The sequence below is a fragment of the Leptodactylus fuscus genome, chromosome 7 (genome assembly GCF_031893055.1).
Source record: "Leptodactylus fuscus isolate aLepFus1 chromosome 7, aLepFus1.hap2, whole genome shotgun sequence".
NCBI classification, from domain to species: Eukaryota; Metazoa; Chordata; class Amphibia; order Anura; family Leptodactylidae; genus Leptodactylus; species Leptodactylus fuscus.
The window spans coordinates 112,960,788-112,986,469 of record NC_134271.1 but is presented as its reverse complement, the minus strand read 5'-3'; the positions used below and the strand labels follow the sequence as shown (position 1 = coordinate 112,986,469).

At 39.9% G+C, this 25,682-nt stretch overlaps 1 protein-coding gene across 6 annotated transcripts in view; it reads right to left on the bottom strand.

Annotated features, from left to right (window-relative positions):
- Window positions 1–776: 776 nt before the first annotated feature.
- DPF3 (double PHD fingers 3) overlaps window positions 777–25,682 on the bottom strand; it is a 177,899-nt gene continuing 152,993 nt past the window's right edge. For 2 of the 6 annotated variants that reach the window (XM_075282902.1, XM_075282903.1), the window contains 3 exons: window positions 5,395–5,507; window positions 2,756–2,837; window positions 777–1,425 (listed from right to left, as the gene is read on the bottom strand). In XM_075282902.1, coding sequence (XP_075139003.1) covers window positions 1,391–1,425; window positions 2,756–2,837; window positions 5,395–5,507 — 230 coding nt within the window. In that variant the 3' untranslated portion in view covers window positions 777–1,390. Of the gene's footprint in view, window positions 1,426–2,755; window positions 2,838–5,394; window positions 5,508–16,995; window positions 18,021–25,682 lie in introns of those variants that run through there. The other 4 variants (XM_075282904.1, XM_075282906.1, XR_012717256.1 and 1 more) reach the window with 3 other exon arrangements.

Sequence of the window (25,682 nt, the reverse complement as noted above, 5' to 3'; positions counted from 1 at the left end):
TGTGTCTGGTTTAAAAAAAAACGGTTTCGCGGCGGAGAGCATAAAACGCTCACTGCTGCTCACGGCTGGACATCTTTCAAACCCATTCAAATGAATGGGCTTGAAAGAGTTCTGCAGGTTTCCGTCTCCTGCCTCTGTTTTGTGCAGGAAACGGAAACCTGCAGAACGGAGACCGGGCGCAGATGTGAACGAGCCCCTATTTCCTTCCTTATTTCCTTCCTTATTGTGGACAGGTTCTCATGCAGGGACACTACATGCATGAGAAGATAACCTGAGCAAAAAAAGGAAATCACGACTGGCTTTCTAACAAGTAGCTGTGACTGTCGACACGAAGATGGTTAGGGAAAATCTTTTTAAACTCGGAAAAGTGTTTAATCACTTAATTTGTAGACAAGTAAATATTTTGGCAGATGTAACTGGTTCTTTTAATAGGAAAACCTCTTTAAGGCTAAGTCCCCACATAGCGGCGGCAACTCGTTGAGGTTTCTTCCACATCGCTTTTCAGAGGTTTCCACAGCTTTTTATGTTGCAGATTTTTTTTTTCTAGCTAATCCCAAGAGTGGCTACACTGGCATCCAACCTAAATAAAGAAGTGGCTGCAGCACTTGCATGAGTGATTGATGGAGTGCCAATAGTCAGGCCCCCTCAGTCTAAAATTGATGGCCTTATTTTAAAGACACTGGGAAGTTTAAAGAGTGACATGCATAAATATGAGTGCTTTTTTTTAGTAGTCACTTAGGAAAAATGCCAATATATTTGTAAGTAAAACATAGCTCATAACCATTTTTAGATTTGGGGCGGGTGGAGCTCATTATTCAAGTGTGAACATAGACACTTGTCAATTACTAAGAAGGCAACAGTTTTTCAACGTTCAGAGGCCAAGGCGTATACAGAGTGCAAAAGGAAGATAATGCAAGGCGTGAGTAACCAATGTTATTAGTAGCTGCTGGTTTTTGTATTAGATGTATAAGGGTAGCATCACCATGAACATTTATGATAGAAGTATCTTCATTTGTAGGACAAAACAATCTCTTCTAATTTTGTGTTTTTGCAGTATTCTAGAGAAATATATGTAAGTAGCTTAATATAATTCTGTTCCAAAAAGCCACTTTGGTTGGATATGTTGGTGAAGAGAAAGGACTGAAAATCATGTTGTGCGCTTACTTAGTGAAGCACCACGGCAGATAACGTGTTCTTTCTATGAGCTGCCCTCTGAATCCAGTATCCATATCTTGGTGGCTACCATTGTTGGATTAGTAAAGCACAAAGACACAAATTCTCATAATGATGGTGATGAAAAATATCCGATTGTTGTCATTTCATTGTAGGGTGTCTTCACTCCCGTTGTCTAGGTATGTACTTTTTAGTCTTGGGGCAAAGAGTCTTCTCTTTATTCATTGACACACAGGTGACAGCTCCAGCTTCCTAAAGATCAAAGAAAGAATGTATAACTCACACATCAAATCTTAATGTTATTATTTAAAAAAAAAAAGTTGAAAATGATGTCTGGATTAAAAAACCCAACTATTTTCTATTATTGTTTGTTGAAGTATATCCTGTTCTGGGCAAGGGCCATTCTGCTTGGGGAAGAATATGAACAAGGCTGCGCCACATCATTAATTAAAGAGGACCTTTCATCAGATCTGGCACAGGCAGTTCAGTACTCTATACTGCTGGAAAGCGGACAGTGCGCTGAATTCAGCGCACTGTCGGCTTTCCCAATCTGTGCCCCGGGTAAAGCGCTATCGGTCCCGGTACCGTAGCGCTTTACAGTCAGAAGGGCGTTTCTGACACTTAGCCAGGGACGCCCTTCTGCCCAGCAGCGCCTATCGCGCTGTACTGTGGAGCGGGAAGGAACTCCCCCTCCCTCTGCTCACACAACTCGTCCCTAGACGAGTATTATCAGGAGCGGGAGGGGGGAGTTCCTCCCCGCTCACACTGTACAGCGCGATAGGCGCTGCTGAGCAGAAGGGCATCCCTGGCTAAGTGTCAGAAACGCCCTTCTGACTGTAAAGCGATACGGTACCGGGACCAATAGCGCTTCACCCGGGGTAAAGATCGGGAAAGCCGACAGTGCGCTGAATTCAGCGCACTGTCAGCTTTCCAGCAGTATATAGAACTGCCTGTGCCCAATCTGATGAAAGGTCCTCTTTAAGGACATCTTCCTGGTGCCTTGGCCCAAATTTATGCCAGCCATTGCCAGCATAGCTCTTGCCATCATTAATGCTAATATTGTGGCGAAAATAATATTGAATAAGGCCAAGTTGCTGCTTAGCCATTATGATGACCACTCCCCTCCACATACACGCACACACCTATTGAATCACCCAAACATCCAAGTTATGAACTTCTACCATTATGTTTTCCTGTAAAATGTTTTAATATACCATAGACTTCATTGTTCCTTCAATGATTTCAAGGTTTCCAGGCTACAAGGCAGGAGAGCAGCACCAAACCATACTGCTTCTTCCACCATGCTTCAGTTGGGATGTGGTTATGGTGTTGGTATGTGGTTTTCCTCTAAACATAGCATTGTGCATTTGTGATACAAATATCTACTTTTCTAATCTGTACGAAAAACTTTTTTGCTCAAGACCACCTGGTTCTTGTATAATGCTTTTGGGAAAATGATCTACAGACAGATAAAACAAAAGTCGAACTTTGTAGTACAAATGTACAAAACAGAGTAAATACTTTGAAGTAGAAGGAATTCTAGGAATATATTTATATACCAATAAATAAAAAAAAAAGGTACCTTCTGGTGGTTCATCCATTGGAGGACTGAGGCAATACATGTGGTATCCACGATCGCAGTCATCACAAAATAGAAGCTGTTCCTTAATGAAAAATTGTGCACAAAATATCAATTGAAATCATGCATTATTGTAAATCTGATTTTATTTATTTTATTTTGCTTTCGTATTCCAGTGCTCACTATACTAATCTAAATATCACTTCTAATCTAAATTGTATATTCGTAAGTCTTTGAGTGGGAGGGAACCTAAGTGCCGGGCGGAAACCCAGGCAAACATGCAAATATATTGAGAACATACAGACTCCATGCAGATGTTGTCCTTGGTAAGATTTGAATCCATTGATAACCACTGAGTCACCCTGCTGCTATGGCTAAGTTTCCTACAGACAGCTGTAACAAGGATAGAGGATGAAAAATTTAATTTACTGCTAAACGGGTGACATTAGGGTGCAATCGTAAAGGACATTTAGGCTAAGGCCCCACGGCCATAAATGCAGTGATAAAGCGCTGCAGGAAGAACCGCTGCGTGATCGCATTGCCGTTCTTTCTGAGGCACTTTTAAGAGAAAGTTCAGAGTTTTCCTCTGCGGACTTTCTCTTAACATTATATCTACGGGAAAGCCACCGGCGTGTCCGCGCTGCGATTTCTTCTGCAAAGTGGGCATGGGATTCGCATGAATCCCATCCCCTTTGCTTGCACTGTAAAACGCCACGATTTTTCCCGCAGTGTCTCCGCTGCAGGCAGATCGCGGCGTTTACGTCCCCTGGGGCCCCAGCCTAAAAGCAGTTATGGTAATCTGTAGGTAGATCTGGCAAATCAGGCCCTGTGTCCACTACACTTTAAGGGTGCATTCACACAGAGTTTTGTGGCACTGTTTTTGTCACAAAACTCGTGTAAAAGAAGTAGCGCTGTAAAAACAGAATCCCATTGAGTTCTATGTGTAGCGCGTGTAAGATGGAACCTATTGAACTCAATCGGATTCTGTTTTTACAGCGCTGCTTCTTTGCACGAGTTTTGTGGCAAAAACAGCGCCACAAAACTCCTTGTGAATGCAGCCTAAAGGGGTTGTCTGAGATGAAATGTTATTTTATTAATTAGGCTGGGGGAGGTGGGAAAAACAAAACAAAAAACATAGTCATACTCCTGTTCTGAGAGCACAAGGAACAGGTGAGTGTTTAAATGAAATGGTTTAGCCTGGACAACCTCTTTAAACATTGATTTGCATATCAATAAAAAGAGAATTCTCTGCATTGCTCCATCAGTTAGCTGTCACAGAGGTGTAGTCCTTCTCCTATTAAAAGCCCCTACAAGCCACTATTTTTGGTTTGTGAGGTATTTTAGAGATGACAGACTTCATTTAATGGCACTACTATTGGTTTTGAAGGCATGTTGGACTTGACATACTCACTTTAAGTTGATGAGAGCATTACCTGGAGTCCAGGATCAACAAAATATTTATAAAGGCTCTCTGTACTGTACATTCAATTCAGTATTGGATAGCAGTGAGGAAATGCTTAGCTCAGCTCTGTATACATTTATAAGATTAGGGGGAGTTAAATTGCCCTGTAAATGGTGACTGTCCTTAGAACCCCCAATTAAATATTATATCATTGAGAAAATGATTGTTTTTTTTTTTTTTAAAGGCTGTGCCTTTAGTTGTGCAAAATTTATTAAAGAGCTCACACATTGGAGCAATTTGTTAAGACTGGCATTGTACAGGGGTTGTGGCACACATTTAGCACAAGAAAAGGCCTTGTGCCAAATATGTGTATCCCATATTGTCCCTCCTTGTTCTTATAATTTTCTACTGAGGGATCTTGGGGGATTTTCTCAAAGATTTCATGAGACTCGCTATGAAAAAAAAATGTAGCTTGCTCTATCACATGTACAGTATATCAGAAATTGATTCTAGGGCAAATAAAGTACAGTGTCTCATAATACACCTGTACATGAAGTCCTTATGGTTTATGGACCTGCAGGAATTCAGTGTACCACCATATGTGATTGATTTATTTTACATTTCACATTGATTTATTTTGTTCCATTTTGACCTTTTAATGCAAGACATGCAGTTTATTATAAAAATAAAAGTTATACAATGTTATGCTAAAACCAAACCTTTACTCTACAAAAACATAGTTGCTGCTTTTGGTCTACTTCTTTCTGATAGGCAGTCAGTATTAATTTTCAGAAGTAGTGAAAGTCAGTGCTTGTGACATGGAGCACACAGCCCTGTTCTGTTTAATATAGTGTTTGCACAGGGTCTAGAGAAGACAGCGACCAGTGACTGCAATGTCATGTCTAGAACATTTATACTTCAGATTCTCCTCATTCTACTAGGCAGTGCAGAGGTTACTAGCATTTTTACTTCCTTTGCTTACTAAATGAATGGTTTTAGCACTCACTTCAGCCTGGGCGCAGGAGCAAAAGTGGAGACGCTGATGGCAACATGAAGGATTTCTAATCCTCCTCCTGGCTCCTGCTCACCTCCGCAGAATGGGAAGCGCAGGCGGACGTGAGCAGGAGCCAGGATTGGTAAGTAAATAGGGCCCATTACCTGCTGGAGTTACCTACAATAATACAATTTGGAGAAGGCTTTTCTAATTTTAATGTGACCAAAATCTTTAAATGACACTCACATCATTCTCTGACGTTCCACAAATGATGCAGGACTTGCACTCTATGCACTGCCACTGGTAGGTTTTAACAGCCTCAGTCATATTTGCTGTGAACTGCAGGCAGGTGGGGTGACCTGCAAAACAAGGAAAAAACAATGTCAATTTTCAAACAAATGAATTTTTAGTGTGATCCTGTACAATTTTTAGTGCCATAGGGTTTAGCTAAATAGGGTAACAGCAAGCAGTAACCCTTTTGCTGCCAGTGATGTACAGGTCCACTCACACTCACAGGCAAAGCCAGTGTCTCTAAGGTCTATAAAACAAATATGATAACACCGCAACATTACCAAAATCTCTGTGAAATGTATATACTCAGTGCCCATTGCATGTTACGCCTCTTTCACAGTAGTTGATCATGATAAACATAAATTTACTTGTTTTGTTTGCTAGCGTGCAGTGTCCATTTTATTTACAAGAGCTCTGAGCATAACTATATCACAACCATGATATGCTACTTTAATAGCAAAAATGAAAATCTAAAGTTCAATTTTCTAAAACACAAGGAAAGAAGCTGCGCACAAGGAAAATTTGGGCTGAAACTTTTGGGTGCTGGCATGCATTTCCAATCCACATTTTGAAACGATGAAGCACCCAGAAAACACCTATCGACAGAAGACGGTAAAGCCAAATGTCCATCTGCAAGAGAAATCAAAATATGTAAGGACAAACAAATTCTTTAGAAATAAAATGTATAAAGGGTGGAGTAGAAACGCTGATATGCCTAGAAATCTGTTACTGGCATTATTTATTTTTTGTTGCTGTCTTTGTTCTTATTGTGGGCTATTAACAGAAGACAAGTACGTCTCGGTGATGTATAGCTCTGAATACTGCCCCAAAACTAGGTTATTTTGGCCATATTATGCAATGTACTTAAAGGTATTCCCATGTCAGCTAATCATGGCTGAGATAAGAATCCACAGCTGTAAGTTGCGACCATCTGTGCTAAGTCTTAGGGGGCATTCACACGATGTAACGCAGTGTTGATTCTGATACATAAACTCGTGTCAGAATCAACGCTGCAAAACAGAATCCCATTGAGTTCAATGGGTTCCGTTTAGCGCGTGTAACACATCGAAATCAATGGGTTAAAAAGCCTCCCATTGATTTCAATGTGTTACGCGCTAAACGGAACCCATTGAAGTCAATGGGATTCTGTTTTGCAGCGCTGATTCTGACACGAGTTTGTGTCAGAATCAACGCCGCCTTACATCGTGTGAATGCCCCTTATAGATATAAATATGACTTAAGAAACCAGTGTAGCAATATGAGCTGTGATGTGTACATAACTTGGGAGTTACGCACATTTCTGATGGTTCTCATTTTCTCTGTGATGTTCATCCTATATCTTGCAGATTGTGGGAGAAATAAACTGCACTAAACATTAATGTAAAAACAATACTGTGTTAATATATGATTGCCTATGTATGTAAATTTGTATCTAAGCTGTGGGTATATGTGCTGTATGTGGGTAAAAATGTAGTCATACTCTAAGAAATCCTGTAAAATGCTATTGTGAAACTTAAAGGGATTTTCCTCACAACACTTAACCCATGTGGAATAGGGTTGTGTCTGATCGATGTGTGTACATTGCTGGTACTGTATGGATCATGAGAATGGGGTTCCCCCGTTCGCTGTGTAAATGAAGCAGTGGTATGCATACATGACCACTGTTTAATCACTTCTATTTGGAAGTGATGGAGCTCTGTATTCAGTCCCTGAGAGGTGAATACAGCAATGTTCACACATGTGGACTACCACTCCGTTCACACAAGAAACCATTGTTCTTGAGATTGCTGGGGGTTTCAATGGGACAGACCCTTATCCTTTTGATAGTTGATAATCGGAAACTCCATAAAATGTGTATATATAATATGTCTATACATTCTATAAACATAACACACATATTTCCTTTAATATGACACTATCTGTATCAACCTGGAACCAGAGCATGATACAATGTAGCAGAATTGTGAGGACTTTTTTTTTTGGCACGTTTTTTTTACACGTGTAAAAAATGGCATTGAAGTCAATGGGAGTCTGATTTTTACACGTGTATTTTTTACATGTGTATTTGGCCATAATCAGCTCACGTTTACTCCATGTGAACAGCCCCTTAGGCTGCTTTCACGTGGAGTAACGCTCCACTCATTCTGACACGTAAACATGTGTCAGAGTGAGAGATGTAAAACAGAATCCCATTGACTTCTGGGTTCTGTCTTATGCGCGCTACCCATTAAACTAAACACGCGCGTATCACATTGAAAGCAATAGGTAAAAAAGCCTCCCATTGAGTTCAATAGGTAGCGCGTGTAAGACAGAACCCATCAATGTCAATGGGATTCTGTTTTACATCGCTCGCTCTGACACGTGTTTAAATGTCAGAATGAGCAGAGCGTTACTCCATGTGAAAGCAGCATAAGATTGGGAGTGTTAGACACCATTGCCAAGTATTGGTGCCATTAGGTTTGGCTACCAATACCTGTGGACTGTCAGAGGGGCCAGCCTCACAGCTCAGCACATTCAGCGCACTGTTAGCTTTGCAATGGTATAAAACAATCCCAATCTTTAGGTCCCCTTTAAAGCTGTTTATCAATCTGATTTTACTATTAATGTCTAATTTTAGCTTGGTTGAATATGTGTATAATATCCATTGATGTGGAATAGGTGTAGGATTGGATCAACTGAAATAATACAAGACATCTGACTTTAGTTTGATTGATTTTCATTGTTCATACCAGTGTCCATTCTCATTTATTGCTGACCGCTCTAGCGAGGATGACTAGTTCTGCTGCAAACAAAAACCTAAATAACAATCGGATACTGTTAGCCTCGTGATGTACAAAGCTGGGTATACACATACAGGTTTCAAGACTAATCTTACTGATGATTAAATTGGTTGGCCATTTGTCATGATAAAAACAATTTTTGGTTTTCTGACTGGTAAGACATATGTCTGTTAGATCAGCTGGTCATTTAGTATGTGTAAGTATTATAAGTATGTGTCAAATTACTGAGGTTGTTTGAAGCAAAGTTTTATTTTATTCAGTAATATTGGGCATTTCATTATACTTCTAATAGGAATGCCACAACTCCCATCTGAAGACTCTCTGAGGCCGGGGCCGCACATGGCATAAACGCCGCAATTTGCCCACGGCAGAAACAATTGCGGTGTTATACAGTCAGAGCAAAGTGGATGGGATTCTAGTGAATCCCATGCCCACTTTGCAGTAAAAACCGCAATTTCCAAAACCAGCACAGTTTTAGAAATCGCAGCATGTGAACTATACCTACGGAAACACCAGCGGCTTCCCCATAGGTATAATTGAAACAGAAAGTCCGCAGAGGAAACCTCTGCAAACTTTCTGTCTAAAATGCTGCAGGAAGAACCGCAATGCATTGCCACCACCGTTTTTCCCGTAACATTTTTTTTTATTTTTGCTGCGGGACGTCCCGTGGGGACTTAGCCTTACTGTTAGGAAAAATAGCACTGCAGGGAGTGTTATTTTTACCTACTGTATGTGGAAACCAAATTGCTCCATTATGAGTCAATGGGGTCCATCGGGCAACCCTAATGTTTGTTGTTGCACTTCTTTCATGCTTAGCTTTGAGCATATGGAGATGTATTTGAATAGGGAAAATTATGCATCTGTCAATTTGTTTATTCACTAAATAGTACGGGTGTATATTTAATCAACTTTCCTAGTTGTTGCACTAGGAAAGTCAGCTATTCATGATACAATTCACACCATATGAGGATGAGTATATTCTACCAAGTGTTAAACCATTTTTCAGATTTTCTGTAAGAAATACATGAAATGTTCTTAAACTCCCCCTCCCCCCATATAAAAGTTGCAGAAAAAAACTGCATATAACTGAGCTCATGCTGAAGGTATATAAATGAAATCTGCAGCACAATTCTCCAGTATTTCTTTCTCCAGTCTTTTTAGTACATCATGCTAAATTTAACATTCCGGAAATTCAATTCTTAAAAACTAAGCCTATACAGATCCTTCATACATTTCAGTGTTTTGAGAGCTCTGTGGAAACGGACCAAAATAGAAAACTACCTATTTTTCATACTACCTAAAGTCAGGGTGACGTCTAGTAGTCTCTGTGTAGGGACTCCAGGTGTGCACCCTAGGTGAGCCAATATCAGCACAGTAGTCCCAGATGAAAAAAGGAATTACCCTCAACATTCAGACCGTTGCAGGTGGATTAGGGTTTGGCTGCATGTGGTCGCTACACTGGCAGCTGCTAAGTGTGTTACTACTCTTTAATATCAAAAAATTAACCATTTTGACCCAAATATTTACAGTATATGCAAAATATGGAAAACATGGGATTGTAATGTAAACCACAGTAAAATAACACTTTTTGACACAATGTTATTTCCAAACTAAAGATATTTAATCCATTTTGCTTGTGAGCATATTAAATACAACAGTAGTTACATAGTTACTTTGGCTAGAGATTGGTCCAATTCATTCAAACCATCTCAAAACAACGCGTCTCTCTTTACACTACACAGTTATTCAGTATAAAATGAAGCACAAGAAGCAATGGGATGTACAGTACGCACAGCATCTATAATTTATAAACCCAAGAATAAGCTAAAGACACATTTACAACTTCTGAGTAATGTTATTTGTCTAATCTGGTGAAACATGTAATGAAAAGACTTTTACTACGGAAGTAAATATAGTAATATCTTAATAGTGCTGAAAATGTACAGAAGGAAACGTACATTTATGTCAGTATCATAGCCACAGAAACATATTTCAGACTGTTCTTGTAAATACAAAAAACAAACAGGATAGTAATTCTGCATGATAAACTAATAGTGAAACGTAAATTAGCTTACAGTTTTGTCATACAGACCAAACGCTTCTCACACCTCGCTACAGCGTTTACAGTGCATACAAGCCCATGGGAGTAAGAGCCAATTCAGATGGCCATATGTGGTCCTGAACCTTGTTCCCTGCATGATGCTGTGAGATCCAGCCTGACTTCAGGCCTACTATCCTGTACTCAAATGATGCAGGGAGTATAAGATAGCACCCACAGTCAGGCCACAAATGGCTAATGTCTAAATTGGCTCTTAAATGTATCAGAAGCACTTATTTCTCTACTGTGGGTTTGCTATAATACATCGGCACAAAAGGCTATGTTCACATCACATTACTCCTTTGGGGTATGTGCTAGAAAAAAAAATTCTGCATATAAGCTGATTATATCTTTAGGGTATGCTCACATGGTACTTGGTATTTTGCATGAGTACTGCTATGACGAATCTAGGAATGGAATCTACAAAGTATGATATAAAGATCTGCATCAGTCTTGTGTTTTGTTGGCTGTATCACAATAGATGGCTCAAATGTGGTGTGAACAGAGCCTGACATCAGCCTGGAACCATAGATATGTTGTAGCAAACTCTCAACTAAGAGAATCATTGGGTCTGTAAATTACATAGTTACAGGACCACTCACTGATGACAAGCACAGACCCTGAAAAGGTGTGGATTTGCATAAAACTGTTCTTTAGTTCACCCTGCAAGATTTCAGCTTAATTTTTCCAGGGCATATTTAAACATGAAGCAATGGCTTTGGGAAGACTGAATTTAGATAGAATAGGATTCACTAGCCAAGATTTACTATTGTGGTTATGGCTAAACTTTGGGACAAATGTGGTGCATCTAGTTTGAACTAAAATGTTTCCAACCAGCTAGATGTAGGTGTGGATTCTCAGAAAAAGGGGTATGGTCAGAATGTGCTGAAATGCAGCAAAATTGTATTATAAAATTCTGACCCAAGGCCAATATGAGGCTAAAGTCCCATGTAGTGGGCCGCAGCAAAAAATAAAAATAAAAAAAGCGCTACGGAAAAAAAATCGCAGGTTTCCTATACAGACTTTTTGCTTCCATTATATTTTTAGGGAAACTTTTCCGTAGGTATAAATGACATGCTGCGATTTCCAAAACTGCGACCGTTTTGGAAATCACAGTGTGTGGATGGGATTTGCTAGAATCCAGTACACTATGCAGGGACTATAAAATGCCACGTTTTTTTTCCCCACGGTTTATGTCACGTGTGAACATGGCTTAAAGGGGTTATCTGGCTTCCAATTGTTTAATGCAAATACATCCACAGCAGCGCTAAATACACACTGTTGCCTTGTGGACTTTTTGCATGGCTTTATTTTACTTGCTGCTCCTTGTATACATGCAGTGAATCTGTGGGCAAACTATATTTCCCACGATTCACCTGCCTGTCCTCCCTTCTCCACTCTCCCCTGTCTTGTGTCTCACTTCTTCATTTCTTGAAGCCATTCTCCTTTGCATTTCTGACCAGGTAATAAATCACTCACACAGAGCTCAGTATTAGTGGCTTCAAGGGGCAAGGTCCTTACGTGCTGCTGTGATGTTTCCTTGGCTAGCCAAACTGCTCACAGAGAGGGATTTTGAGCTTTTGTAAACAAAATATCACAGCTGTGGTCAAAGACTTGAAAATAAATCACATAAAAAAGGCTTAGTTTACACAGAGTTTTTTGGGCAGGAATCAGTCTCAAAATCGGCCTGCAAAAAAAGGCCTCCCAATAGAGTTCTATTGGGGGGCTTTTTTTAACCTGATTTTGAGATGGATTCCTGACCGAAAAACTCAGTGTGAACTCAGCCAAACTGTGTCAAATTTAAACCTGATGTATATTAGGAAGTTCTTTGTATTGTTGCATCCTGTTATTGGGTCTAAATTTTTTTAAAAAAACTGGATAAATCCTTTAAAGTTTGTATAAATGAATAAACATGTCTAAATATGTGCCAAATTTATTATCCAGAACTAATCTGATGCCTCTATAGACTATCTAAGTGTACACTGTCTAACTATATTAAAAAAAATCTGGGCCAATGTCTATTAGAAAGATGCATATTAGTTCATTACAAGAAGTTCCCACCAATATAATATAGTGTATGATACTAGAATATAATACCCCAAGAACTGGGTATTGGGACTTGCATATTATTGACCAGATTAGGGGGCATCTAACATGTAGCACCCCTACTCATTAGCTGCTCACAGTGGCACTCGCACTGCTTCCACTTCACAGGCTTAGTGACCTTACGTTCATTGATCACATAACCTTTTTGCAGCTTAGGGCTCGTTCACATCTGCGCCCGGTCTCCGTTCTGCAGGTTTCTGTTTCCTGCACAAAACATAGCAGGAGATGGAAACCTGCAGGACTCTTTCATACCCATTCATTTGAATGGGTGAGAAAGCTGTCCGGCCGTGAGCGGCGGTGAGTGTTTTATGCTCTCCACCGTGAAACAGGTTTTTTAAATCCGGACACAGAGTCGGACATGCAGTACTCTGTGTCCGGATTTAAAAAAACGGTTTTGCGGCAGAGAGCATAAAACGCTCACCGCCGCTCATGGCCGGACCCGGTCTGTGGTTTCTGTCTTCTTGCATGCAGAAGATGGAAACCACCAAACGGAGTGCCGAACGCAGGTGTGAACCTAGCGTCAGTCCTATTCAAATAAACTGTGTTACAATACCAAGTGCAGCCACTATAAAATTTACACTATGCAATATAAGGCGGTGCAGCCTCTCCAAGCAGCTGATTGGTGGGGGTGCCGGATGTTGGACCCACTCCCATCTGCTATGAATTATCCTAAGGAGGGGCCACCAATGTCTGTAACCTGGAAAAAAAAACCTTTTGAATAGCACAGGACCAGTAAAATGCAGTGGACATTTTTTGCACTAAGTACAGTGCCTGTGCCAAACCAGTTCTTGGATTGGTACTAGCAGTTTTCTGGTACAGTGTTTGATCAGTAGTGTCACTATATAGAGAAAGTTTCAGATTGGTTGCTAGTGCTCCATTATAAGTATAACTTTCTCCGCTGTCAAACCCTCACAGATCAGTAACATATGGCATAACCTAGCCATATGAAAATAAAACTTAGGGCCCCTTCACACGGATTTTTACGCTCCGTGTATTCTGTACATTTTACACGTGTAAAAATACACGTGTAAAATGTAGTTAGCCATTGAGTTCAATGGCATGTTTGTATAACGCGCGTCTTTTTGCGCACGCAAAAAGACGTGCGTTATACGAAAAAGCCATTGAACTCAATGGCTAACTACATTTCACACGTGTATTTTTACACGTGTAAAATGTACAGAATACACGGAGCATAGATAGAATACAAGGAGCGTAAACTCCATGTGAAGGGGCCCTAACGCTAAAATATAACAAACAATGCATTATCTACACTGTGGCACAGAGAGCCAACTCAACTTTTTCTATTTTCAATTTCAATTGCTTAAGTCATTTTCTGGGACAATCGTACAAAAATGTATCTGCTTCCAAATAAATTTACATGTTTCAGGGTTCTTCCAGAAATTGTAATTAAAAATCTGTTGCAGATATCTGAACAAGTTTTTCTTTTTCCCCTGCATCATGTGCATGGATAGAGTCACATGACTTAGCAGAAGAGAAGAATTCAGACAGAAATGAATAACTAAATTAAGTATTACTGTCTGAATTATAGCTATAAGGGGCATAGGTACATAACAAATGGGAAAAAAAAAATCACTGGAGTGCTTCTTTGATATAATATATCTCATACAATTTTGTAATATTCTTACAACCAAAAATACTATATTCTGTCAGGTATCATCTTACAAGAGCATTCACAGAGCTTTGAGGCTAAAATCAATAAGACTGCATCAGAAACAGTGTAACTCTTTTTCCAGGTTAAAGATATTGATGGCCTATTCTTAGTATATAGCAGTGGTATAAGATTGATGATGGTCTCAGACCCGGGATCTACTCACAACAGGTGCAGGGACGCAAATAGCTCCATTTGCTGTGCAGTGGCCCAGACGGGTTACTGCAGCTCAGCTTCCATTCATTTGAAAAGAAGCTGAACTGCATTGAACCCTTTAGCCCACTGGACATGAAGCTGTGGCTCTGACTCCAGTCTTTGTGTTCGTTCAAGAACTGGTGGGTGCTGTGAAGAGCTGAACTGTGTGGGTGTGTGGTGTTGGACCCCCACCAATCTGATAAAGATGGATAGGCTAAGGATAGGCTATTGATTATTTTTAAAGAAGACTTGTCAATTCCTCTAAAGCTGGGTTCAGACAGAGTTTTTTTGGACTGGATTTTGACGCAGAGGTCGCCTCAGAACCCGGTCCAAAAAACAGCTAGCTGCGACTGGATGCCGGTGCAGTGCATACAGTGCATCGGCATCCAGTCGCGGAATTCTGCTCCGGATTAGGCCCAAATGAATGGGCCTAGTCCGGAGGGAGTGTCGCAAGGTGGACGTCTGCAGCTGCTTGAAGAAAGGGCATGTGGCTTCTTTTTTTCGCGAGCGGTTTATTCCTGCTTGCGGAAAAAAGAAGGATCCCATTAAATTCAGTGGAGTCATTTTTTGGGCTGGTTTTTCGTGGATTTCGCGTCAAAATCCGGATCAAAAAACCATGTTTGAACCCAGATTAAGGCTGCAGTCACACTAGCGTTCGAGGACCATTTGGTAACTCTGTTCCACCTTTCACCTAAAATATGTGGAGAGACAAGTCCTGTAAGCAGATCTTGTCTCTCCACCTTAGGGAGCGTTCACACTACCGTCTGTGTCCGACAGGTAGTGTCCGCTCAAAATCTGGCACGGACATTAGGAGCGGACACTAGCTGTGTAGTGTGAACGCTCCCTTAGCGTAACTCCTTCAGTTTTGTATACCACTAGACTGCCAATACTGCCCTTAATTCCCAGTGTTTTTATTTTATCTCTAGCAAACCCCCATTCCAGAGGTATCTGTGCTGTCACTTTTGGCTACCGTGGAAATACAACAGACTCATAGCATTGTGTGTGTATGTGACAACAGGGCCAGAAAGTTCTGAGCTTATGTTATCATATATCTGTATGATGCTGTAAGTTTAGTTTGTTGGCATTGAGTCTTGTTACAGGCAGCCATAATACATAAGTGTTGTGAAGTCTGTAGCCTGAAGACCCATATTCCCTCACGGTTCCATTAAACTGAAGTTATATTCCCATAACGTTCTGTTTATTAGAACTATTAATGTCTTGTATGTACAATACAGGCATGTGCATAACAGCAGTCTAAAACCAAATTTACAGTGTGACATTGGTAAGACAGGACATATCTCAGTATTTAATGTGCACAGAAAAGATCAATGTCATGGCCATTATTGTTGCCTTGACATTGAATAGTGCATGTCTGAAATCTAAGCTCCTATTTAAACTCAACACACGAAGCATAATTCAGAAGAAAACTTAGGAACATTTATAAAATTTTAGCACCTATAGAGAGTAAGATGTATATAGTCTGTCCCTCTATTTTTTATCTTTTGGATCCAAGTATAATGCAACATGTGGCAGACGTGCAACTCATTTGGGTTACATTCCACAAGATTCATTAATGAGAAAAGGTTGAGTCAAACACAGGATAAGTTCTTATTCACACGACAGGGTTTCACTGCACTGTACTAGCTATTTTTTCTTCAAATGGCTAGCACATGACCTCATTGAAAATAATGGATCTATTCGCACAGCACTTTTGTTATGGTCCATGTGACTGATCAATTAAATCAGAGGTAGGAAACCTTCGGCAGTGCAGCTGTTACAAAACTACAACTCCCAGCATGCATACTTGTTCTGTGTTCTTGGAACTCCTATGGAAGTGAATGGAGCATGTTGGGAGTTGTAGTTTCACAGAAGCTGGAGTGCCGAAGGTTACTGACCCCTGCATTAAATAATAGAACATGCTATTTCTCAGTCCATTTTCATGTATGCCTTAATAGACCCAAGTCTATGAGGAACCTATGAAAAAGGATTATCCTTGGATGTACACTCACCATTAAATAAACATGCAGCCCAGTCGTGTGAATGAGCTCTAAGAGATGTTTCAGTCATTCCTTTGCATGTTTGCTTCCTTTTGGATTAATCCGTAAGGCCGGGGCCCCACTGACCATAAATGCCGCAATTTTCCCGCAGCGGAGACGCTGCGGGAAAAATCGCGGCGTTGTACAGTGCAGGCAAAGTGGGGGGGATTCATGCGAATCCCATCCCCACTTTGTGGAAAAGATCGCAGCGCAGACACGCTGTGATTTGCAAAGCCGTTGCGGCTTTGCAAATCGCAGCATGTCAATTATATCTACGGAAACGCTGGCGGCTTTCTCGTAGATATAATGAGAGAAAGTCTGCAGAGGAAAACTCTGAACTTTCTCTTAAAAGCGCTGCGGAAAGAACCGCAATGTGTTCACTCAGCGGTTCTTCCCGCAGCGCTCTAATGCTGCGGATACGGCCCGTGCGGCCTTATTAGCCTAACTTTGGCTTAACAAACTGGAACTTGTAAAGGCAGTGCAAATCATGACATTATGCTTTTTTGCCAATATAAGTGCAAAAACAGGCAACTAAAATTCTGCCAGTTTTACCTAATAGGATTTTTTTTAATGTTATAAATACGGACTTCTGTGTAATATATTATCACACATTTATTTCTCCCAGATTAAAATTATATACTTTCCATAGACGTGTGTGCATCCTTGCAGATTCTGAAATTTTTTTGGGGGGATAACACTATGTCCATACAACCCAACAGTGTGATAGTAAGGCCTGGGCTTCACTTTAAATTTTTTTGGAGAAAAGCAGGAATTAATCCTATGGATGAGAGCTGCAGTGTTCAATCCCAACCCTGGGCACCTGATACTGGCTCCTTACAAAACAATGCAAAAAACAGACACAATTTACTTTGCACAACTTTAAGCTCTGCTCCCTCATAGATTTCTGTCTAGAGAAGTACAATAGAATTTTGTGAGGCAGCTGGGACCACCCACTGTAAAAAAAACAAAACAAAAACACAATTATGTAAATAAATGTGGGAAAACTAGAACTCTACCAGTATTGTCTGTACAGGTATTCCTTCAGCAGCAGAATAAACAAAAAAAAAAAATCACAGCAATTTATGGTACATTACTACAGTCTATACTCCTTTATCGCTAGCATCCAGTGATTGACAGCCTGTTATCTGAGCAGCGGTGACTCAAAACCAGTATGATGCAAAATGGCAATTTCTTATCTGCCTGTAGATACCAATAATTCCTCTACAAAATTTAAAAAATATATATATTAAAAAAAAAAACAAAAAAAAAAACCATGACCGGACAGAAAAAAGAAAATCACCAGTGCCTTATTGCAAAAGTGCATTCATTCATTTTAGTGTGATACCTTTTGTCCACATAAAATGCATGAAAACAAAAATACTGCGCAACTTCAGCCCTGGGATATCCTTGTTTTCTTTAAATATTGAAATAAATAAGGAGAATTTTTTTGTCTTCTGTTAAATTTACATGAAACTAGCCTGAGTGTCAAACACAGCATCTAAGCTAAAAATATAGAAAATGAAAACCCCAAACATCTTCAGTAGAAGCCAGTATTTTTTTTTTTCTTCATATTGCACAAGCAAGGGGTTGGGCTCCAGGTGCAGAGTATTGGTAAATGAAGTCAGTGTTATCACCATCAAAATCAACTCAGATTGCTTTCTTGTAGGAAGTAGATGATCATCATAGGGCATGGCGACCTGTGTGGAAAACAAAGCAAAATTATCAGTAATATATTTCACACTTTTACTTATTTATTATACAGTGCATATGTGATATATCTTACCAAATCAGTATACAAAGCCAAGTGAATCTGGGATGTGAAGAGTTCCAATTACAGAGGTGTATTTCAAGCAGATAACACAATGGATCTGCTGCAGTTTTAGGCTAAGGTCCCACATTGTGGAAACGCAGCTTTTTTGTTGCAGTTTTTTTGAGCCAAAGCCAGGAGTAGATTAGGCAGAAATATAAGTACTTACTATATATTTCCCATTACTTTTGTATCCACTCCTGGGTTTGGCTCAAAAAAACGCAGCAAAATCTGCAACAAAAGAAGCTGCGTTTCCGCAATGTGGGGCCTCAGCCTTATGGTTCCTGATGAGTTCCGAACTGGGAACTCACTGGGAGTGACGAAACACATGGAGAATCAGCAAGCGAGTAATGTAGTTATGATCACAACCAGCTTAGTGCAGCTCTGTCGGGTGTCCATATATTCTGGTTCATTTAAATGTAATATGTATCATACAGTTTACTATATTCAACTTTAAAGGTAAGGCTATTTGGTCACTCTATATACCTATTCATTCTCCTTCTAATAGCCAAGTGCTGCTATCAGCTCTATGTCAGTCTCATAGACTGTAAACAAATGAGAAATGTCTGCAACAAAAAACATAGCGCTTAGGATAGGCCATCAATATCAGATATACGGGGTCCCAGTAGTCAAACCTCTGCAGATTTTCTGGTCCGGATTGCTCCATGTACATGAGAATCAAAGAATTTAATGAATGAATCCTGCAATTTTAGTGTATATGGGTCCATTCACACGGAGGAAATTTCAGCGCTGAAAAAAAAAAGCCTGCCATTGACTTCAGAAAAAGGAACCCATTGAAGTCAATAGGAGGCTTTTTTTTCAGCGCTGAATCTCCACACTAAATTCCTCACCATTTTCTATGTAAGAATGGACCCTAACAAGACACCAGGTATTTTCCTGTCTGTTTTAGATGATTGGTTGGTTTTCACATTACTTTGTGGTAATGCACAGAGATTGTAGCTAAAGAACAAAAGTACAAAATGCTAAATGACATGTGATTTGTTTACTGCTGTGCCTTTGTTTTTTGTTTTTTTTTAAACCCTTTTCTTGCGGAGGAAGTCAGCTCTACGTCCTCCCAGGGTGGCACTTCAGTAGCAGAAGACGTAGCTAATACGTCCTCCCTACTAATGCCAATATCTCTTGACTGCTCTCTGATTGTCACATGCAGGTATTATCTAATTTCCCCCTGTGCCTTACTAGTGGGGTATTCTTATGTAATACCCTCTAAACATAACCAGGAAGTTTATTGGCGCTGTGACCCAGGCGTTTACCATTGTCCAGGTCGCATCGTCAAAAAAAAGTTGCACCGAACACTTACATAAAGTCGTGAATAAAGTTTACATTTCACCCAATCCCTGTCCTGTCCATACCTGATCTTTCTACAGTAAAATACGTCTCTAGTGATGTCTGTTATACGATGAACGTATAGATTATTTTCCATCCCCCTATAAAATTTTTAGCATTTTTATATAAAGTCCTATTTAATTTGCATACACAAAATGGGATGGCGCATATCTGCGATTTTGGCGTCTAACACCCGCCCCTGTAAATGTATACATGTGTGGTATGTATGAACTCCTGTAGTTTTTTGGAAAGTACATTTTGTTTGTAGAAAGGGATTGCTTGAGCTGCACTTTCGTGGCAAATTTGAATTTTTGTGCAATTTTTGCTTGCAGTCTCTGTTTGCTGCAAAGCTGCATGAAGGTGGTTGTACAGTGTTGGCCAAAAGTATTGGCACCCCTGCAACTCTGTCAGCTAATACTCATTTTCTTCCAGAAAATGATTGCAATCACAAATTCTTTGGTATTATTATCTTCATTTAATTTGTCTTCAATGTTAAAACCACAAAAAGAATTGTCAAAAAGCCAAATTGGATATAATTCCACAGCAAATATAAAAAAGGGGGTGGACTAAAGTATTGGCACTGTTTGAAAAATCATGTGATGCTTCTCTAATTTGTTTAACTAACAGCACCTGTTACTTACCTGAGGCACCTAACAGGTGGTGGCAATAACTAAATCACACTTGCAGCCAGTTGAAATAGATTAAAGTTGACTCAACCTCTGTCCTTGTGTGTACCACATTCAGCATGGAGAAAAGACAGAAGACCAAAGAACTGTCTGAGGACTTGAGAAGCAAAATTGTGAGGAAGCATGAGCAATCTCAAGGCTACAAGTCCATCTCCAAAGACCAGAATGTTCCTGTGTCTACCGTGCGCAGTGTCATCAAGAAGTTTAAAGCCCATGGCACTGTGGCTAACCTCCCTAGATGTGGACGGAAAAGAAAAATTGACGAGAGATTTCAACGCAAGATTGTGCGGATGGTGGATAAAGAACCTCGACTATCATCCAAACAAGTTCAAGCTGCCCTGCAGTCTGAGGGTACAACAGTGTCAACCCGTACTATCCGTCGGCGTCTGAATGAAAGGGACTGTATGGTAGGATACCCAGGAAGACCCCATTTCTTACCCAGGGACATAAAAAAGCCAGGCTGGAGTTTGCCAAAACTTACCTGAGAAAGCTAAAAACGTTTTAGAAGAATGTTCTCTGGCCAGATGAGACAAAAGTAGAGCTTTTTGGGAAAAGGCATCAACATAGAGTTTACAGGAGACAAAAAAGAGGCCTTCAAAGAAAAGAACACAGTCTCTACAGTCAAACATGGCGGAGGTTCCCTGATGTTTTGGGGTTGCTTTGCTGCCTCTGGCACTGGACTGCTTGACCGTGTGCATGGCATTATGAAGTCTGAAGACTACCAACAATTTTGCAGCATAATGTAGGGCCCAGTGTGAGAAAGTTGGGTCTCCCTCAGAGGTGATGGGTCTTCCAGCAGGACAATGACCCAAAACACACTTCAAAAAGCACTAGAAAATGGTTTGAGAGAAAGCACTGGAGACTTGTAAAGTGGCCAGCAATGAGTCCAGACCTGAATCCCATAGAACACCTGTGGAGAGATCTCTTGACGGCAGTTTGGAGAAGGCCCCCTTCACATCTCAGGGACCTGGAGCAGTTTGTCAAAGAAGAATGGTCTAAAATTCCAGCAGAGCATTGTAAGAAACTCATTGATGGTTACCGGAAGCGGTTGTGCGCAGTTATTTTGTCTAAAGGTTGTGCTACCAAGTATTAGGCTGAGGGTGCCAATACTATTGTCTGGCCCATTTTTGGAGTTTTGTGTAAAATGATCAATGATTTGACTTTTTTTTTTCATTCTCTTTTGTGTTTTTTCATTGCAAGCAAAATAAATGAAGATCTTAATACCAAAGAGTTTGTGCTTGCAATCATTTTCTGGAAGAACACGAGTATTATCTGACAGAATTGCAGGGGTGCCAATATTTTTGGCCAACACTGTATATATGAATTATTAAATTGTGTTTTTATATACGGTATGCTGTGTAATATGAAAAAGTTAGATTTTGGTGTCAGTCACAGTTTTCTAGGTTCAGTATAGCTTTTTTAACACACTAGTGAATAACAGCAAAATCCTGCTTGTCTTCTGTATTCATGTTTTTGGGAGTCCGAGCTCTTGTTGTAGTTGATGTTTGTGGTACATATAGTGTGTGTATATATATATATATATATATATATATATATATATATATATATATATATATATGTCTACACCTTAAGTTATTATTTTAAATGTATTTTGTATATGAATCTGAGATTGAACATGAGTTTTAGGTGCAAATATGTGTTTTAGTGCATTTTTTCAAAAAATTATTTGTGTTTGTCACAAAAGTTGCATGAAGGTGGATGTGGCTATTGATGACCCATTAAGAGATTTATAATCTTCAGGTTTGTCTACTTTCAAAAAAATATATAGGGGTTAGGGGTTCACTTACTTTTCATGGTGTGTAATCCCTACATTTTATAGTATGATACTTTAACATTTCCAGCTTCAAAGCAGATTTTTGTTCCTTCTAGTTCTTGCGATTTTCTGAAGACACGTGCATGCGGTGATATGAATGAACTCTGCACATGTTGAACTCTTATTTTTAGGAGGTTTGGTGCATATAATTTTTTGTTTGGTTTCCGCTTTTAGCAACTAATGTACATTTATTTGCATTTTTTCATAAAACATTGACTTTAAATCAAAATTGCATGAAGGTGCCTGTTTGTGTACAGTACCAAGTGGTATTCTGGCAATGCTGCAGGTGTCTACTTTAAGAAAATATATAGGTATGGGGGGGTTGAATGATTTTTTAATGTTGCAATTTAAGTTTGATTTGTCCATCTCAAAACTGTGAAAATTGCTCTGCATACTGGAGGTGCAAAATTTCCAGAGACCCTTGGCAGTGAAAGAGTTAAAGTATCCCACCCATTAAATAGATATGGCTCCTGGAAGATTGTATATAAGCTAACTCAGATTCTCAAAGTGGGTGGGAACCTTTTGTATTTCTCTGAGAAAATAAATAGTTACCTTCCACTTTGAAAAGACATGCTAATTTACATTTAAAGTGTAACTCCCACTTTTTTTCTGGTATTATTTCGAAGGGGGGGCTGTTTGGTGACCATTTTTGTAATACACTTTATTATCTAAATTCCTATTTATTATAAAACAGACTGTAAAATTCTCCTCAGCAGCCCTCTAACTGAGCTGTTGCTAGGGAAAGTCCATAAACAGTTATATTGTAAATATGCAGAACTGAAGCCTTTACCAAAGAAGCAATTGCCACAGGAATCACACAGGAATTTCAATTTATATAGTTCATGCTACATATAAAACCACATTCCTAACTGTAACTAAAAAATACAGGGCACTCTGCACACAGCCATGTAAAAACCCTAAAGGGCAATACTAATGTAAAAACACCTAATATGCTAATAATATAGAGGTACTTATACAAATTTGATCAAATCGTATGAAGCCCACCTGTCACAACAAGGCGACCTCATTTAGATGGAAACCTACACTAAACAGACATACCTCTCTTGTACCTGGACAGATCTACAGTGTGAACACAGGTTGAGTAGGGTCCAGAGCACACTCTACTTCAAAATAGCCTAAGGCAGATGGGGGAAGTGGAGAATATACCGTATATACTCGAGTATAAGCCGACTTTTTCAGCACATTTTTCATGCTGAAAAAGCTCTCCTCGGCTTATACACGAGTCAGGGTCCACGGAGCACAGAAAACGAGGGACCTGGAAGGGGGAGGTCCTTTAGTGCTACTGCTCTGTGATTGGCTTGTTATGAGGTCACATGACTGTGATGTCATCAAAGGTCCTGTAGCCACTGGTATGTAACATCTGCAGATAAGGTTGAGTCTAAATCCTAGTAGCTCCGCCCACACCAGAGTCCGATCACCTGGTCATGACGTCATCAGAGGTCCTTTAGCACACTAGGATTTAGCATCTACCCTGCAGATGAGTGGCCAGGATTCATTGTGTCTTATGGAAGATGTCTGTTGTATGGAGGAGAGGAAGCTACAGTAAAGCGAAACACACAGTTACCTTCCTTTAGTTACTCTGCCTATTAATGTCAGGCATTTGGGGTTATTAATTTAGTTTCAGTAACTCCATGTGCCTCACATTAATAACAGTTAACCCCATCATGTCCCTCATATTAACCCCTGTGTGCCCCATATAAGGGTTACTAATATGTGAGACACATGAGGGTACTAATGAAGGACCTTAATTATGAATATACCTAATTATTAGAGATGAGCGAGTACTGTTCGGATCAGCCGATCCGAACAGCACGCTCGCATAGAAATGAATGGACGTAGCCGGCACGCAGGGGGTTAAGCGGCCGGCCGCCGTCAAAGCGGAAGTACCAGGTGCATCCATTTATTTCTATGGAGCGTGCTGATCCGAACAGTACTCGCTCATCTCTACTAATTATTACCTCCATATGCCCCACATATCAGTAACTCTTATGTGAGGCACACAGGGGGTTAACGTGAGGGACATGATTGGGTTAACTGCTATTACTATGAGGCACATGGCATTACTAAGCTGCAATGCACATGACCAGACTTTTTATCTGCAATGGTGGATTCCCCCCCCCCCCCCCCCCCCGCTTATACTCGAGTCAATAAGTTTTCCCAGTTTTTTGTTGTAAAATTAGGGGTCTCTGCTTATACTCAAGTATATATGGTATATACTATTTTAATTGGATAAACCTGTGCAATTGGATGGGTGTGCTGGTCAAACCGTGGAGGTAGCCACCCCACACAGGTGGTCTTCATACTATTTGATAAAATTTGTATAACTAAGTACCTCTATATTATTAGCATATTAGGGGTTTTTACATTAGTATTGCCCTTTAGGGTTTTTACATGCCCTTGTGCTCTGTACAGAGTGCCTGGCATTTTTTGTATTTTTTATTTATATTGCTTCGCAGTAAGCACCTGATCACACTGTGATGTGCAGTCTTAGGGAGCCTTCACACGGAGTAACACCGAACTCAATGTGCGCTTATTTTTACTGCTGTGGAAATGTGAGGGAAGCATTTATGTTGCGTTTACGCAGCGTTTTTTTTTACTATGAGCGTATAAGTGGCGTTTTAATACTGTGTATGTTTTAATACTGTGTAAAGTGATAGGCTGAAAGTCAAGTGACATGGTATTTGTGCTATTTCACTCTGATCCCAAGTCCATAGAACTCACAATCATTGCTAGATGTGGTCATTCACACAATTTATACGCATTCAAAAAAAGCTGGTTTATAAATATTTTGTGAAGTGGATGATAGTGTGGGTTGAGAGAGACTACATAGCAGTGACTAAAGTTGACCATATACATTTAGATTTGGTCACTTTCAACCACAAAAGATATATGAGACAACAGATTTTCAGTCTGCAAAAAAAAATGGCCACGCTGTATATTTCAGTTGGCAGTCGGGTGAATATATTCGTGTTCAGCATGATCAGCCATCTTGCGCAGACTCTCTGTACTTTTTTTTAATGTAAAAACATTAATTAGTGGCTGTCCCTTATTACTGGCCACGTGATAACCTGCAAAACCATAATCCATTAGTGAAGTGTTGGCCGCAACCTGGAGTAAGCCTACATCGCTTTTTTTTTTTTTTTTTTTTTGTAAATTCTCCTCCTGGTTTTAGGCTTGATACTGCATAAGAAAATCTAATGCAGATACTAAGTAATGTGCAAACTCGAAAGGTACAATACAAAAAACAAAAAAAAAACCAAAACCTGACCCAATAATAATGATGAGTTTGAATGTCTATTCACAGAAAGTGATGTGTTTGACAGTTAGATAGTTGACCGCATTCAGTTGCTCTGTCTTTACTTGGACACACTTGTCTTGAGCCTGTGAGACTGAGTTCACATGGAGTTTTTTGGCGAGGGTTTTGAAGAGTAAAAAATCCGCTTCAGGATTTAGGAAATAGCACTTGTTTACATGAGGCGTTTTTTGTAACATTTTTAGTTTTTTTGTTTGTTTTTTTTTCCTCCAGCACAGTGTATGTATCTTGAAAAAAACGCTAGCACCGTTTTGTTCTGCATCCCATTGTTTTTTTCAGGTGGAATCTACCTGAAGAAAGGTCAGCTCACTTCTTTTTTCTGCTAGCGGAAAAAAACGCTAGTGGGGAAAAAAA